Genomic DNA, 19161 nt, shown 5'->3' on the forward strand with positions numbered 1-19161 from the left:
TGCAAAATTTTTATAATTTTTATACAAAGTTTAAAATCTGAATTTATATGGTGTTTGTTGTATAGCCAGCTAGGCTTTTATAAAAAAATAATAAACATTAAATAAACAAAAGACAAATAGCCAAAACTGGTCAAAATATCGCACTCCTATTATTTTGTGGACAACTGTATGTACATATGTACGAATGGATGTAGTTACGCGAAGCACGCTTGCATCATTTACACATATATTGCCTGGTAGCGGCAGAGCTGAAATGCGCAATGAGTTCGTTCATACATACATATATATATATATGTATACATCCATACGTGCATTCAAACATACATATATACATATGTAGGTACTCGTACCCGGCTTGCGTCGCTTTATTTCTTTTTTCCCCTTCCCTATACTACCTATATCTTACTTCTCACTCATGTAACGTTTTCAGTTTTAAAAATTTCACTCTCCATTTTTGCGATACCGCCGCCTAAGAAGTTTCACTTCAAAAAGCATGTATGTATATTTGAAAAGCAATGCTAACTTGATCTACCAAGGAACAGTCAATTTGAAAACAAAACATGCTTGATTTTTATCTGTCCGAATTATAGAGGTAAAATATCAAAAATGTACGAAATGTAGAGATGTCCGTAATACTGGGAAGTCCGCTAAAGTGAGTGTCCGGATTACCGATATTGTACTGTATTATAATTTTTTCTGAATGAAATTAATTTTTGATGTACAAAATTTTGTGTTTCCTGCACACAATGTACCTACTGGTTTTTATATTGGGAGGGTCGTAGGTCATTTTTGGTATATAGTTTGTTGCTGTTGTAGCGGCTGTCCATAAGGACAGAGGCGATATTAGGGTGGGGGTCAGTGGGCATGCGAAGAGATGCTGCGAGTTATGGCGCGTCTCACCGTATCCCGGACATTCGTTTGGCACATCTGCATTTACGCTGCTCAGGTATGAGTTGAACCTGCTGCAGTAGCCAGAGTGAAGTTGGGCTATTTTGGTCCGAGTCTCCCTAGACAGGCTGTGTACCAGAGAAGAGCTTGGAATTTGGAGTTCGATTATAGCATTGTATAGGCTTACAAATATGGAAAGCGCCATCACCTGATATCTAATTCTCTCATTCTTCAAGTTACATTCAAGTTTCAGAAAAAACTTTAATATGTAAATTGAGAAGAAAAATGTGTGTTTTATTCATTTGAATTGATTAAATAAGAAATTAAAAATACATTCCAAGTGTTGTTTTCCAATAATAACGATAAATGTGTATGTTCCAGGCAATAATTTAAAATATTTGTGAAACTTATCGTTTTGCGCTAAAATACAACAATGTGTGTAAAATTCGTTGTCATTGTTTCTTTTTTGAATATCATATTCGTGCCTGGCGGTGAAAAAATAGGTAAATTTGCATTTATTTTTAGGAAAACAAATAAATTAAAATATATTTCTTCCCAGAGCGGCATACGGACAAGTAAGATGATAAATTTGTATGATAAATATCGCGGAAAATCTTTTGCATCAAAATTTCTATTCAAATTTGGATTTGAATTATGCCATAAACAGGGATGCTTTGGAACGTATTTTTTTAATAAATTTTGATATTGTTGATTTATTTTAGAATTAAAAAAGCTAGTTTATATTAAAAAATATAATTAGACTAGAGGTATGTAATCTACTTTTATTACGAATCGAAACGATTTTAACCAATATTCATGGTTACCATTAATAGTAGTATGACTGTTACATCTAAATGCATATTTGACAAGAAAGATATAATAAAAGATTGCGCCGTCCGGGCGGCGATGACATATCTGTGCAAAAAGTAAACAAAGTCGAATTGGATGTTGAAAGAAAATATGAGAACAGCCAATTTTCTTAATAATAAATTTTTCGATAGGAAACATGTTTTAATTGTGCTAAATTCGAATAGCCTTATTCATAACACTATACGGCAAAATCAACTTTTTTCTGGGTATTGGACCGAACCAAGTTTTTTTAAGAGATTGAGTAATAGGTAAAAAAGTAATTTCTCCGTTTTTCGAAGTTAGCCTCCGAAATCGAGATATGGACCTTCGAAATATGGCCTTTGGTAAAAAATTATTTAATTATTGCATATAAATAAATAACTAAAAACCTAAAAATATAGACGTAGTCCTCCTTTTGCTCTTATTTAAATGGTATATAACTTTTTTTGTGCAAGCTTATATTACAGGTGCTATAAGGGGTCAAAGTTCAGGTCTTCGAAAAATTAAATTCCTTATATTTCAAACAATTTTGAACTGATTTTAAAAAAATTTATATATCGTTGTAAAGGTGATTAAATCCCCTTTGTTTCGATATGCATATTTGTATACTTCGTACATAAAAATTTTAGAAAAAAACACATTTAAATGAAAAAATACCTTTTTTTATAAAAAAATATTTTAAACCAGTGTACGAAAATAAACTATATTGTACGTTACTATTTCGTTTCGTTTATTACTTTAACAGTTCGGTACAATACGAAACAAAACGGCTGAGTTCACTTTGGCGATAGTACACTACAGTAGTTTAGTAGTTACAGACGAAACAACAAACGAAATGAATCGTGCAGGGAAAATATATTTATGTATGTACATATATGCAATAAACAAATACAAAACGAATGGCTGCAATGAATAAAAAAAATAAAAATGTTTTTTAATTGAATTGGATATGAAAATTTACAGAAAAAATTATTTTTCACGTAATTGAAACGTTTGCATACATATAAAACGTACCCTATGGTACAATTGTCACAAACGAAAAGCAAACGTTTCTCGTTGGGGAAAATGACAGTGAATCTTACAATTTGTTTCTGACTATTTACAAAACTGTACAAAACCACAAATGATATGATGGTCGATGAGCAAATGGGAATTGTTTTGTACAGTTTATTTTCGTACCCTGTTTTAAACAAAAAAGTTACTAAGCGATTTTTAAGAAATTGGCATCGTTGTAAAAACGATTAAATCCCCTCTCTTCCGATATGCATATTTGTATACTTCGTATATAAAAATTTTAAAAAACTCACATTTAAAGGAAAAAATACTTTTTTTATAAAAAAAATATTAAAAAAAATTACTAACCGATTTTTAAAAGGTTGGTGTCGTTGTAAAGGCGAAGAAATTAAAAAAAAATTGGTATCACTGTAAAGGCGATTAACCCCCTTTCTTCTGAAATGCATATTTGTATACTGCGTATATAAAAATTTGAGAAAAACCACATTTAAAGGAAAAAACAACATTTTTTATAAAAAAAAATATTTTAAACAAAAAAATTGGTACCGTTGTAAAATTAAATTCCCTATCTTCTGATATGCATATTTGTATACCTCGTATACACAAATTTGAGAAAAACACTTAAAAGGAAAAAATACCAGTTTTTTCTTAAAAAAAATATTTTCAACAAAAAAATTACCTTTACAACGACACGAATCTTTTAAAAAGCAGTTTTCTGAAATATAAAATTTTTTAATTTTTCAAAGAAGCACCTGTAATATAAGTTTTCACAAAAACAGCTATATACCATATTAATAAAAGAAAAAGGCGGACTACGTCTGTATTTTTACTTTTTTTGCTTTTTACATGCAATAATTAAAAATGATTTCTTATCAAAGGTCAATTTCGAACTTCGAAGGCCCATATCTCGATTTCGGAGGCTAGCTTCGAAAAACGGAGGACTTACTTTTTTTACTAATGGCTCAATCTCTTAAAAAAAGTTGGTTTAGTCCAATACCCAGCCGAGTGCTGTACAGTGTAAAAAATAAAGTAGCTTTAAAAAACGTTTGCAAACGTCAAATTATAAAGCTTTTTAAAACTTTTATTTTTTATGAATAAGGCGATAAAAATATATGATTTACAATAACTTNGACTTACTTTTTTTACTAATGGCTCAATCTCTTAAAAAAAGTTGGTTTAGTCCAATACCCAGCCGAGTGCTGTACAGTGTAAAAAATAAAGTAGCTTTAAAAAACGTTTGCAAACGTCAAATTATAAAGCTTTTTAAAACTTTTATTTTTTATGAATAAGGCGATAAAAATATATGATTTACAATAACTTTTAATAAGGAAAATGCGAAAAAAGATGATTTTGCGGAAGTAGGTATTAGTGAATTTCAGTGCATTTAAAGTTTCTGAGGCTTTGTTTACCTTTAGATCAGAATTGTCAAAATTGACAAATTCAAAGTAGCAGTACAAGAATCATAGAAAATAAGATTGCGCCCTGAACGTTCTGCTATGTTGTTTGGTTTCAGTTTGACAGCAAGCTGCTGTAATGACGTGAAAATTTACCGCAATGAAGAAAAATATAACAATTAAGTGAAAAAATTTGATTTTTACATATTTCAGACAAATCGTTGATGAACAACTATTTTTCCTTCCCGTCTGCTTTAGTTTTGGCAAAAAAGTTAATTAGTTCCTGCCGGCGATCAAGTTATTTCAACCAGAAAATAATATTATTTGCAAGAACGACATAAAATGTATGGTAATTTAGATGTCAACAGAATAATAACTACGATAAAAAAGGATAAAAAAGCATGAGAGAAGTGTGTGAAGGAGGAAATCTTTACAATTTGAGCAAAAAAAGCTTTAAATGCCGTTGTAAAACGGTCAACAAATTTCTTATAAAATATTTTGATTTTTGCTGGGTGTAATTGAAACCCAGTCAAATGAGTATTAAGGAAAAGATGAATTTGAAAAAACAAACAGGAAAAAAGATGGGCGCATAAAAAGTTAAGTTAAATGTTATGCCCAAATTCTTAAAAAATAAACAAATCGATTTTTTTGAATGTCACTGTATAGAGCTCCTTAAATCTATTTTATTTTTTATGAATAAGCATATACCGTTTTTATGAATAAATTTTATAGCAAGATGCTATATATGTATGTATATACTTTTTGGCTGGCGAAATATGTAGTTTTCAACTTAATAAAAAAGCGTATTTAACGACATTAAATTTTGTTTAATACTTCTTGTTGCACGAAACCCTTGAACACGTGCCTGTCATCTATTTCTTCTGTTTCGACATTTCGCTATTTTGCATTTCTTTCGTTTTGACGTCATTCGCATTGTCAGATTTTTGAAATTCGTTCGACATTCTGCTACTTCATAATTCTTTCATTGTCATGTCATCCATCTTCCATTTCTTTCATTGCAATCCCGTTCGCATCGTCGAACGTACCTGTCAAATACGGCCGCCATCATGCTTTTCAGTTTGGCAGGCACGTCCGCTGTTAGGCAGGCACATCCGTTGTTAGAAAATGAGAAGAGAAAAAAGGGGCATAGGATTCCATACTTGTAAGTATATATGATGGTTTATACTGAACTAATGTATGTATGATTTGATACATGAACAACGTTAAGCGTACGAGCCGCAAATTGCTTGTTAAACTTTGTACCGAGTCAACGCAGTAAACAGTTTGCTTGTTTGAATTATACACTTGTACAATTTCAAACAAACCGAATCGTTGCATGTACATCGAAACACTCGTTCTGTATAAACGACTTTTTTGGATTCATTCGAGAGTTACATACACTGCCGGCACAGCTGCTTTTTTTACAATATATGCAATAATTTTTATTGTAATATTTTTCTGAATTTTTGAAGTGAAACTTCTTTAGCGGCGGTTGGTTGGTTGGAAGTAAATTGGTAAATTCAACGGAAATTGCACACGGAAATGATGCAACGGCAGTGGTTAGTGCTGAAACAAGTGCTTCTTGTGTGTATGCATATGGTATTAATTCAACAAAAATTTGCTAATAAAAGGTTAAAGAATAACACTTAAAAAAATACCAATACAAGAATGAAAGTAAAGGTGACTACGTACATAGATAAAGACAATGATAAAGGCAACGGTAAAAAATAAAAACAAAAACGACGATGCGTAAATATAAAGGCAGAAATGAAGACCAAGGTAAATTTAAACACTTTACTTATGTACATAGATAAACTCAAAGGTTAAGGGGAATATGCAGATGAAGAAAATGATAAACATAAAAGTAAAGACAAAGAGGAGGATGAAGATACCGATAAAAGTAAAGATGAAGATAGGGGAAGATAGATTAAAATAAAGGTAATTAACGAGGAAAGGATAAAGAAAGAGACACAGAGACTCAATCTGGGAACTATTTTGGCATTTTAGAGATTTTCGGGATTCTTATCGATAAAAACATCGATTTTTTATCGAAATTTTTATCGATATTGCTATCAATTTTGCTATTGATATTTTCAGAACTTATCGATATAATAATCTATATTTATCGCTTTTGTGATCGATATTTATCGATTTTGTTATCGATATTTATCGATTTTGTTATGGATATTTATCGATTTTGTTATCAATATTTATCGATTTTGTTATCGATTTTGGTATCGATATTTATCGATTTTGTCATCGACATTTATCGATTTTATTATGGATATTTGTATCGATTTTGTTATGGATATTTTTATCGATATTTTTATTGAGTTTCTTATAGATTTTGCTACCAATATTATCGATTTTGCTATCGAAATTTTTATCGAATTTTTCATCGATTTTGTTATCGATATTTTTATCGGTTTTGTTATCGATATTTTAGTGGATGTTACTATCGATTTGGTTATCGATAAAGTATAAAGATAAAAATAAATATAAAGGAAAATAGAATAACATAAATGTAATTAGAACGGGATAGAGTTAGGGATCTAGATAGAAAAAAGACAAAAAATATAACCTTAAGCAAAAGCAGATGTACGTATGTATGTGTGTACATATGTATGTATGTATATTGGTTATGAGAAAATAAATATGTATGTAACACTTCTCCAGTGTGGCCCAGGCGCACTTACTTTTTTTTATAAAAACATGGTTCATTCCAATCAAAACTCACGAAAATTCAGCGAATTTTCATGCAAATTTTACTTTTTAATCAGACTTTTTAGAATTTTTTTTGGTATGCAGATTTGTATAAATTGTAAGGTGAAAAAGGCAAGCTCGGAGTTAGTCAAAAATCGCATTGATTTTTGAGAATTTTTTTTGTTGAAGGTGTTTTGCATTTTTTCAATATAAAAAATTTTCGAAAAAAAATTTTGTATGGAAGAGACCGCGGGAAAAAGTTGCCAAAAGTCAACGGCAATTCGTAGCTACTTAGAACTTCTACTTTATTACAACAAAATTGATTGGGGCACAAATCTTCATACTCATCTGAGTAAAAATTGGAAAAATTGCATGCAAATTTGTTGAATGTTCGCAAGTTTTGCACAAAGTTCGGAAATTAGAAAATAATAGAAAATAGAAATTCGGAAAATTATTACAATAAAAATTGTTGTATATATTGTAAAAAAGCATCTGTGCCAATACTTTTTTCCGGCAGTGTATATGTTCTACCGTATTTGTTGTAAGATTCTGACGTGCGCAAATTATGTCGAAACTATTGAAAATATTATTATATTAAGTTAAAAATTAGATTATCTATACATATAATAAAATTGTAACAGGCCGATGTCTGTACATTGCACATATTAAAGAAAAATTAATGTGGGGGGTCTTTATTAGAGCAACAGAAGCCAAATCAACCATTTTTAGAATTTTTGTCTGTCTGTATGTTTGCACGCGCATCACTCGAAAACTAATGCATGGAATTGAATGCAGTTTTCACTGATGTATTGCTAGAGGTCCAACTTAAAATATAGAAAGAAAAAAATTAGAGAGTTGCCACCTGTTTGAAAATTTCAGGTTAAGTAAATTGATAAAAACAAGTGAATATTGCAATATGGGCGTGAAACGAAAGAAGTTTAAGAAAGCTTTATGGGAAGGATTTATTTTTTGAGGGTTGCCACCTGTTTGAAGATTTTAATTAAATTAAATTTTTAAGATAAATCAATATTGCAATATGGGTATAGTATGGGTATGGGGAAATATTTTTTGAGGGTTGCCACCTGTTTGAAAACTTTAATTAAATTTAATTTTTAAGATAAATTAATATTGCAATATGTTGTCAACTGTTTGAAAAATGTTATTGAATTAAATTGATAAAATAAATGAAATCTATATTTGCACTTATAATAAAATTGTAACAGATGATGTCTGTACATTATACAGTATCGGTCATATCTATAGCACGCCATTTCAAAGTGATATTGTGTGCCACTTATGCTTATTTATTTATTTTTAAGAATTTTCAATTAAAATACAGTTCTTTCTCTAACAAGCCCCATATAAACCCAAGTTTAATAATTTGTAGAAAACTTCAAAAAATGGCAACAAATTTTCACCTAAGTTTCAAACTTTTTTCTCGGAAGTGTTAGAATTTTTTTGAGTACACAGTTTTTTAGCCACTGCAATTTTAGTCTGATAATGTGCAAATTTCAAGTGGCTACGAATTACCGTTAATTTTTAGAATTTTTTTTGTCGCATTGGCGTTCATATAATGAATAAACTCAATTTATTTGTATATGGATAAAACCGCAACACCTTTGGCGAAAAAAATTCTAAAAAATCAACGGTAACTTTCAGTCACTTCAAACTTGCACATTATCAGACTAAAATTGATTGGGCTATAAAACTGTGTATTCAGAAAAATTCTAATACTTCCGAGTTTTCTCCGAGTTTGAAATTTGGGTGAAAATTTGTTGCAGTTTTTTGAAGTTTTCTCCAAATTGTTAAACTTGGGTTTATATGGGGTTTGTTAGAGAAAGAACTGTATTTTAATTGAAAATTCTTAAAAATAAATAAATAAGCATAAGTGGCACACAATATCACTTTGAAATGGCGTGCTATAGATATGACCGATACTGTAGATAGAAAAATTAATATGGGTGTCTTTATTAGAACTACAGAAGCCAAATGAACAATTTTTAGAATTTTCGTCTGCCTGTTCGCGTATCACTCGAAAACTAAAGCATGGAATCGAATTCAGTTTTCACCGATGTATCGCTCGATGTCTAACTAACAATATAGAAGAAAAATATTAGAGAGTTGCCACCTGTTTGAAAATGTCAGTTCAAGTAAATTTATACAATAAAGTAAATATTGAAATATGGCTGTCAAAAGAGAGAGGTTTGCAAAGGCTTACAGCTGAACATATTTTTGTGGAAGGTTTCCACACAGTGCTTTTCGTACTAAATTTAGTGCTTTTCTTAATTCAAAACGCGAAAATTTTTGAGTTTGGTGCTTGGTGCGTTTCTTGGTGCTTTATTTTAGTTTGAAGACACCAGAACTATTAAATCTGAAACAAAAATGGAAGTTAAATTTAAAGCAATTGGAACTTTCCTAAGAACTTTACAAAAATGGAAACAAAATCATGGCACAATGACAATCGTAAGCGAAAGGGCCTATGTTTGTCAAAAAAATATGTGGCAGAACTTTAAATCATGCCAGAATTACATACCGTAATTTTCCATTGCCTGTAAAAACGTCCATGTTGCTGGGACCAGGAATATATCGTTAGACCTTTAATTCGGGCTGAATTTGTTATATTTGTTAGGAATATTAAAACACTACAATAAAATTTTGTATGCGTACAAAGTCCATTGAATCCTCCAATAAAAAATTTGGTGCTTTTTTCGAGAAAAACGCGATTTTGTTGGGTTTTTGTGCTTTTTCAAATTCAAAACCTGGCAACACTGTTGCCACCTGTTTGAAAACTTTTATTTAATTAAATTGATATCATAAATTAAATACTGCAATAATGGCATCAAACCAAAGAGGTTCGCAAATTTGAATGCCGAAAATATTTTTAGGGGATCTGCTACCTGTTTGAAAACTTTTATTCATTTAAATTGATAAAATAAATTAAATATTACAACACAGATAATAAACTAAAGAGGTTTAGGGAACTTAATTCCGAAAATATTTTTGAAGCAGGTTGCCACCTATTTGAAAAATTTAGTTAAGATAAATTGATAAGACAAGCTAAATGTTGCCATATGGGTATCAAACGAAAGTATTTGAGAATAATAAAATTGTAACAGGTCGATGTCTGTACATAATAAGTTTTAAAGAAAAATTAATAGGGGGTTTATTAGCCAAAATAAAATTTTTATAATTTTGGTCTGTTTGTCTGTATGTTTGTAAGCGCAACACGCAAAAACTAATGTATGGAATTAAATGCAGTTTTCACCGATGCACATATTGCTAGAGCCCTAATTTAAAATATAGAATCCTTTTTTTTTATTGTAGTTTAGTCGTGGCTGGATCGCACGCAATCCGCGTTGACTTCTTGCGCAAGAAAGAAATGCACGTTTCAATCGTTCCACTTTTATTTCAAATGCTCGAATTTCGCATGCCCGTGGGAGTCGGGCGCGCACGCTGGCAAATAAAAATTCATTCCGACCAAACTATATCGAAATGCACGCATTTTTTCATAGATCAACGCAGAAATGTTTATTACAGAAGTTGTTGTTAAACATTTTCGTCCACGAGGCGCAGAAATTGCTTAAATGTTCAATTCTTCATAAACAAATTATTGAAAAGCAAAAAAAAATAATATTTTTGTAACGCAAATAATTTCATTGTATAGTTTAATGTTTTTTAAATCAGGACCCAAAAAAAAATTTCATTCGGACACTTACTTTCAAAGAAAAATAAAAATTTCCAAAACACTGCAAAAATTTTCAATTGTTGATAAAAAAAAAAAAACNCACACTTAAATGCAAACACTAATTTGCGCAATCTGAAAAGTATTTAACGGTATATTTATAAGTAATACAATACTTAATATATTTAAACATACGTTGAGGTACATACCAACGGACTTTTATTAAAATCTGTGTGCTATCCAAATTAGATTATTGTGTCCTCCTTATGCGTCTATAAAAAAATATTTTCTGTTGGTTTTTTTTTCTATGATAAATTTTTCCGAAAACACAAAATTTATTTTTAANTCTTCATCCAAATTCTGAGATAGGTAGTTCTTCAAAAGTTTTCTGAAATAGAGCATTGTTCAAAAATTTTCTGAGATAGGGCGTTTTCGAACTGGCTGCCGATATAGGTCGATCTTCCACTCAGCCATCGATATGGTCCTNATTTAAACATACGTTGAGGTACATACCAACGGACTTTTATTAAAATCTGTGTGCTATCCAAATTAGATTATTGTGTCCTCCTTATGCGTCTATAAAAAAATATTTTCTGTTGGTTTTTTTTTCTATGATAAATTTTTCCGAAAACACAAAATTTATTTTTAACGAGGTGAGTATTGCTCTCCTATCAATCAAAAAGAATACTCTTGGATTTCTCGCTTATAACGGAGTACAAAACCGACAAATCTCGCTTATTACTCCCAAATCATGCCTCAGGGAGCATTCTTTAATTGCTCGCTTAGGAGATCTCTCATTACGCTCCTANTGAAACATATTCCAGAGATCACATGACTCATTTAGCCAACGTACCAGAAAACTTTTCATCCTATGGGACAGCTAGGATTCTTGACACTCCTTAAACAGAAAACACACTTATGTGCTCTTGAGTTTCCTTATAAGAACTTTTATTGGCATACGCATCACACCAATGTTGTANCAGAAATCTCCTCTCATGGCGACTACGCCTGCCAACCATGTAATTAAAAAATCGCTAAATTTTTCGCCAATTTCTGGTACTTTTTTTAAGCACTTGCGCGCGGTTATAGATACCTACATACCTAAAACTTTTTTAACTATTTGGGATGAATTAAAAATAGAAAGTCCGTTATGTATATACTGTATTGACGCCGGATCCGAATCAGCCACCTAATATATGTATAAAATAAAGAAAAGCTGCTAAAAAGTCAGATCAAGTTTAACAACTTTTAGGGCCGTTTCCTCATTTAACCTTTAGATTACCGGCCACTTTATCGTCTCGATATACGAGTTTTCGTTTTCTCATCAGCGAATTAATTTCTCGAATTGATAAATTNGGTCGGTTTTGTACTCCTTTATTACTTGCTTAGGAGTCAATTAAGAGACCTCCTAAGCGAGCAAGTAAAAAAACGCTCTCTAAGGCATGATTTAGGAGCATTAAACGAGATTTTTCGGTTTTTTTACTCCTATATTGCTCGCTTGGGAGAGTAATGAGATATATTCTAAGCAAGCAGTTAAGTTCTGTATGAACTCCCTGATTGCTCATTTANATGAGCCAGATATATTAAATATTTCAACCAAGGTTTTGGTTTTTGCTAACAGTTGCTCTTGCTCCATATTTACTTATGTTNGTCGTATACTCCCAGGGAGTACTCTCCGAGCAATCGTACGATGATCCCAAGTTCTACTGGGTATGTACAAATGTGTTAACTTAAATGAGCTCTTCAGCAACCTATACTTGCTTTTACAAACTCAGTAGAACTTGGGAGCATCGTACGATTGCTCGGTGAGTACTCCATCGGGAGTATACTAATACTCCCCATTGCTCCCTATGCTTCTGTGTATAAGCATGTAATTTTGTATACTCCCTTTAACATTGGATGTCCTAGGAGGGGGAGTAATCCCTTTTACTNCATATTTACTTATGTTGCATTGCCAACCTTTGAAATTATATGACGAATGTAGTGAAGTTTCACTCTACGGAATAACAAATTTATTTCTACCGGTAACATAAGAAAACCAAAACACTTTAAAGTGAGGAACAATTTATCTGCCCTGTTAGTAAAGGCAACTTTACTGCTTACATTAGAAAATGGCCCTCAGTAAGTAAACGATACTTTGATAAATTTGTGTCGAATATACCGGCACACATAAAAAAATTAGTGTGATGTGCATTTGACCGGTCCTACCTATGGTTATGTATTTCGACCCGCAGAATTCGAATTTGAAGTCAGTTTGGCCAATATACCTCCTAAATTTCGAGAAAACTTCACAAAAAAAAAACACGTAAAAAAAGTGAAAATTGGCAATAAAAAACGGTTTTTTGAAGTTTTCTCGAAATCTAGGAGGTATGTTGGCCAAACTGAATTCAAATTCGCATTCTGCGGGTCGAAATACATAACCATAGGTAGGTCCGGTCAAATGCACATCACACTAATTTTTTTTGAGTGCCGGTGTTATTAGTGCGGGTGCTTCTTCCGGCGAAATACCTTTAGGACTCTTCTTTGTCAATATGACCTCCTTAATAGCAGTACCTCCTTCTGGAGAAGCACTTAAAACTCATTAAGTAGCGTAGCTGAAGATCTAATTTTTAGTTCATTAGCCAAAAAGAAATACATCTGGTTCGATAACTTTCGAAAGCTCATTAGCTTTCTTCATTTTAACTTTTTGGCAACAATCTTCAAAACTTTTAGCTGGCCCGCAGAAAATGTCGGCTTACCAAACTTAGAACACACAAATTGAGACAAGTCTATTTCAAATTCGAGCCAATCTTTATTTGCAGTAACAAACCGCTCTCTTTATAGGAAAACTTTTCCTGAATTCTGAATTAACTTCGCACGTATGATTTCAATTTAACAAATTTGATTCTATCACTAGATCCTAAACTGATATTCCCTGGTACAAAATCAATTATTCCATCGACTCTTTCATTTTTAGGGGTCGCCAGCCAAAAATCAAAAATTTCCTGTCTTGAAGTTTTAGGAGTCATTTTGAAAATTTAAAATAAATGTATGGGTGCCGCAGCTACCCGCAGAAATTTTTGTGGATTCTATTAGCATATATGTACATCAATTGAGAGAATAGGTATAGCAAGTGATCTATATTCCGCCACATAAGAAAGATTTATTCTACAAAAACAAAAAATAATAATAATTTGGTACTCGCCAATAAGATTAAAACTTTATCAGCTCCAAAAAAAATATGTGCGTCGATAATTTTTCACATTTCCTGAATTTTCTTACTTAAAACAATGACGGAGAAAGAAATAAAGTTAAAACAAAGTTTCTTTAAAGATATTATTGAGCCTTGAAAATACTCAGTTTTCGTTGCACGCACAATTTCATTTTTCACTTATTGCTTACTATGACTTTTGGATACCGTTATGTTTATATGTAGCCAAATTTTTTCAAACGAAGTTGTATTTACTCTTAAGTAGACAATATTCTTGCATATTTGATAAAAATTTTATTGAAAAATTACAAACAAAAAAATTAATTAAATGACCCTAGCTTTGCACATTGGACCACTGTGCATCGGTTAGAAAACAGGTATAAACACATCACTCATTTGACGCGAAGTGAAAAAAGGCTGGTTTTCTTTATACTGCAGGTTTTAAATTTGAATTATTATTACAATAAATTTGAATTATCGTTCGCTTCCTTTTCGGTCAATCGCGCAAACTAATTAAATATTAAAGAAATATGGAAAAATACCACAAATTTTGTTTACTTTTGAATACGGTTCCAGCGAGGGCGCTATGAAGGCACTGGTATAAACTTTTGAGAGAAATACATGTGTTGAGTCAAATCGGTTTATTGTAAATGCGGTTCTTACATTGGTATAAACAAGGTAAAAGGGCCGGTGATCCGCAGAAGAAAAGTCGGCTGGTTTATCAATCGAGATGACTATGGGCAGATGGTCTTATGCTAAGGTCAGCATAGGTCGCCATGATACGCTGTTTATTAGACCAGCGCCGGCAATTGTTGTCTGGCGAGCTACAGCAACTGTCCATAATCCTGGTGGGTACGTGTTCCCCTACGATCATTCGACAGCCTTGAATGCCAAAGATCGTGGTTCGTGTTGAAGTCACCAACTACCATTCGGTTTTCACCTCTGAGGAGCGCACCTATCCTGCCGGGCAGCTGGTGACAGGGGGTATATATACGTTAAATATTTCGAGCTCGACATCGCCTGCCCGGATAGCAATACCCTGAGATTCTAGAATGGTATCTCTGCGGTCGGTGCAGTGTTGAATTGCCATGCAGCACAGCGCGGACCCTCATAGTCCCTCGTCCAATCTCGTCTGGAGCGCAGTCCTGAACATGCCCTAAAGTGACGCCAGCCAAGGAATGTGATGCACTTGACTGATGTAACGTTACGGAATATCCTGGAATGGCACACCGAGCAGATTGTCGGAGGAACCAAGAGTTGTTGGTGGCGGTGTGTGGGAGGTAGTGCGGTTGAATCTGTGGTGTGATCTGTTGTGTCTGTGGTGTTGTCAATTGTATTGTTGTTGTGATGTGGTTGTATTTGTGTTGAGTTGCACAGGCAGACTCTCATTTGCCGGGGAGGCAGCTCGATTTGAGCAGCAAGGGGCCACGTACAAGGTGGTCCCTGCCTGTGAGTCGTAAGGCCTGAGCGAACTCGAATGTGACTCCACCCGTTACAAGCGTTGCACCTGACGGAGGTGGAGTTATAATGTAGTTGTCTCTGGCACACGCGGCAGGTGTAAATTTCTGGACCAGGGTTTGACTCGATGCCAGCCCTGATCAGAAGTATGCGAGGCAGATGTAGCCATATGGGCGTACAGCTTTTAAGGGGTTTCGCCGACCTAAACGGAGTTAGATCGCCGAAACAACAGCCCTTGGTCGGGTAAAACCCGAGTCATTCCGGTACGTAGCACCGGCTGTCGTGGGAATGGTTGTTGTTTGTTCGACATGTTTGCTTGGAATTAATCGTTGAATTTGAATTTGCTGTACACTTTCTTATAACAAATTACTCCGCCCTAATAAACATATTGCTTTTAATTACTCTAAATCTTACAAGTGACAACAGGCATGTGTTTTCTCGTAACGCCCCTACGCTTCCAGTAAAGCCAATGATAAATGTTATGGTACCCGTACAAATAAGTACAAATGCTGGATCTAACGCTATAAATGTTAGTTTGGCCAAATTACTAAACATGTCCTTCTCATTCCATGCCCAAATTCCTACGGCAAGCACACATAAACCAGCAGTCTGGAACAAATAACAAATAGACATACATACATACATATGTGTTAACATGGGCAGGCTATGACTGCCATTGTCTCACCCAAACGACTACGTTGCTGCTGAAAAGCAGGTATTTTAGGCAACAGCTGATCTCACTAGTCTCTCTGCGATATTTGCGTACGGAAGGCATATTTTGTTACTTCTTTATTATTAGAAATTAGACTGATTTTTACAATTGTTTTCAAAAAATTTGACTTGGATTAAATGCTACAACTTGCTTTCACTAAGCCTTGAAAACGTATCCCATGCAAGCCGTGTTTGTTGCGCCTTAATTTATCGACTGAGTTCCACTCTAGGATTAAGATAATTTTTAATCATTTTAATAATAAATTTAAAATATTGCCGTATATTATAAATTGCGTTAACACGGCAGTGCAAAAATATTTATAATAATTTTCTTATAAGATTTTTGCTTTGCTGTCAGATGAGGATTTCGCTTATTGGAACGAATGTCAGCGAAGAGAAATGGAAGTATTTACAGCAGTGTTGCCAAGCTTTTAAATTGAAAAAGCACTAAAAACCTAAATCGCGTTTATTCTCGAAAATATCACCAAATTTTCATGGGGGTATATAATGGACTTGATAGGCATACAATTTTTTTTTTTTTGGTAAAAGTGCACTTTAGCGAAAAGAGGCCAAAATTGATGAAAAAGACGCGTTTTAATGAGTACAACAATAATCCGAGACCGGAAATTCGTATTTTTAATTCATTAAAGAGTTATTCGCAAAAAACACTTGCACTTTTCGCACTATGTTTTAATGAATTTGACGCAAATAAATGGAGTAAACGAACTCAACTGAACACATATTCATTACTTTTTATACATTTGTGATGTTTTAAGTGTACACTTTCGCGAAATTCTGTATTTAATAGCAATATTCCGATGCACGATCCAGAAAATAAAGGTCGCGCCACTCGCGGGCCGCTAACCCTCTCTTCATCGAAATTTTTATTGGTGTATTTTTTTAAACTTTATATGAATACACAATTTTATTGTAAGGGTGCCGATTCAAATTAATTAAATCAATTTTTCTTGCATGAACGAAAGACACAGGATCACGTCTTCCCGAAAGAAAGAAAAAAGTTACTTTCTAGCTGTCCAAATCTCGATGCCATCTTTGTTGTAAGAAGTAAACAACGAAGAGAACAAAAAAACCGCGTAATGGTTGAACGCATGAATAATCATTTTTATTATGCGAATTCTTCTATAAATCATGTCGTTGTGTTAAATTATTCTTTACCTTATGTGTGCACACGTTGTCACAAGCGAAAATTAAGAAAATTGTAGTAAAAAGCCACCACCAAATTGTAAACAACGAACAAATGTAAATAAACGGCTAGTGTCAAAGTCGCTCAACTTTTTTCCTAAATGCGATCATAACGGGCTACTAAGAAGAAGGCGTGATCTTCATGATCCAACTATACAAGATCTGACAAGATGAAGCAAAAGAAAAAAGTAATTTTCTGGCTGACGTTTGTAATTTCGGCGCCATGTTATTTTCTGTGAAAAGTAAACAAAGAATATGAAGACGAAGCATAAAGAAAAACTGCAAGCAATGTTGTGCACATGTTTGTGCTAACCAATTTATTATTTTTGTACGTATTTTTGCATCCAATCACCGCGCACTTCAATTTAATTACATTTGCACAAAAAATCACTTAAAAATCACTGAAATAAACCACCGACAAAATACACATAAAGAAAGAAGCAAAACTGAAATAGCAAACTTCAAAATTACGAACGGCACACACTTTTTTCTCAATTGCTATTACAAATGGCTGCTTCTCCACCGGTCAGATCTGTTCTAATTGCTTCATGCGTGATCTTGTTGTTGTTGCTGTTGTAGCGGCTACAACAACCCCGCCTAGATCGGCTGATATCTCAGTCGTTGTCGTCGAGTTCCACTAACGGCAGCCCCAAGAAGCGTGCAGCCTCTATGGGGTCAGTCCATAGGGACGACGCCGTTAGGGTTGTGGGGTTTTCCGGGCATGCGAAGAGATGTTTCGAGTCGTGAGGGGTCTCTCCGCATGCCGGACATTCGTTCGGCACATCCGCATTTAACCTACACAGGTAGGAATTTAGCCTGCTGAAGTAGCCAGAGTGAAGTTGGGCTATTGTCGTTCTGGTCTCCCGAGGCAGATGGAGCTCCGTCATATCAATGTCCGGTGTTTGTGTGCCTAGGATGGCATTCACAGGTCTTGAGTCTACATAATTCGAGACTGCGTCCCTGTGAATGCCGTTCAGGGCCTGTGTATGAGCTGACGGGTCCAGAGGCTGCTTAATGAACCTCTGGACTCCGTCCGTCAGTTCATATAGATGCCTCCTGATGTGCCTCGGCGAGGGATCCTCTGCAAGCAGCTGTCTATTTGGGTGGCCACATCTGTGGCTCCCAACAAGAAACTGCTTGCAGAGCATCGTGTTGTGCTCCCTAATTGGGAGCATTTTTGGCTCATCGTTTAGGTGGTGTTCTGGTGACATCAGGAGGCATCCGGTCGCTCTCCTAAGTGCTGTATTTTGTACCGTCTGTAGCTTCGTCCACTGCGTCCTACTAGTCCCCGGCGACCACACTGTTGCGGCTTTGTACTTTATTGACAATAGCGGTTGTGTGCGCAGAGAAGGAGGGCATGCTGTCGAATGTTACTCCGAGTATTTTAGGATTATTCACCGTCGGAATTGGTATGTCATCGATGTGAATTCCTAGCGGTAGGCTGACCTCCTTCGTCCAGGTTTTGAACAGGGTCGCAGAGGATTTCGTAGGGGAGAGGGCTAGACACTTTGCAGTGAAGAAGCGAGAAAGTTCGGAGAGATATCCGTTTACTTTCGAACACAGGTCATCAATTCCATTCCCAGTCGCCATGATCGAGCAATCGTCGGCGTAAGAGACAATCGAGACTCCCTCTGGTGGTTGAGGGAGCTTTGAAATGTAAAAGTTAAACAGTAGTGGGGAAAGGACACCACCCTGTGGAACCCCCTTTTTTATTTTTCTAAGTTTGCTCGATTTGTCTGTAAACATTACCGACAAGTGTCGACCACTCAGATAATTTGCCGACCACCGTTTGAGCCTCTGTGGGAGAGAGGAAGCCTCTATATCTTCTAGTAGCGTGGAATGGCTGACAGTGTCAAAAGCCTTTGACAGGTCCAACGCTACTAGAATCGTTCTCTCACAGGGACGTTTACAGTTAAGGCCACGAGTTATCTGAGTGTTTATGGCGTTAAGTGCTGTTGTTGTACTGTGCACTTTACGGAAATCATTCTGATGCTTCGCTGGGGCAAGCGGTTTGTGAAGTACGGGAGTAGCAAGGCCTCGAGTGTCTTCGCTACCGGGGAAAGGAGTGT

At 34.4% G+C, this 19161-nt stretch overlaps 1 protein-coding gene across 4 annotated transcripts in view; it reads right to left on the bottom strand.

Moving 5' to 3' along the window:
• Tsp26A (Tetraspanin 26A) overlaps positions 1-16362 on the bottom strand; it is a 28285-nt gene extending 11923 nt beyond the window's left edge. For 2 of the 4 annotated variants that reach the window (XM_017635143.1, XM_017635136.1), the window contains exons 1-2: positions 15864-16361; positions 15593-15787 (exon numbers count right to left, since the gene is read on the bottom strand). In XM_017635143.1, the coding sequence (XP_017490632.1) occupies positions 15593-15787; positions 15864-15953 (285 nt within the window). In that variant the 5' untranslated portion in view covers positions 15954-16361. Of the gene's footprint in view, positions 1-15592; positions 15788-15863 lie in introns of all 4 variants that reach the window. The other 2 variants (XM_017635124.1, XM_017635130.1) reach the window with 2 other exon arrangements.
• Between the last annotated feature and the right edge of the window lie 2799 nt (positions 16363-19161).

Source organism: Rhagoletis zephyria, unplaced genomic scaffold (genome assembly GCF_001687245.7).
Source record: "Rhagoletis zephyria isolate East Lansing unplaced genomic scaffold, Rhagoletis_zephyria_1.1 Rzeph_scaffold_00119, whole genome shotgun sequence".
Classification (NCBI taxonomy): domain Eukaryota; kingdom Metazoa; phylum Arthropoda; class Insecta; order Diptera; family Tephritidae; genus Rhagoletis; species Rhagoletis zephyria.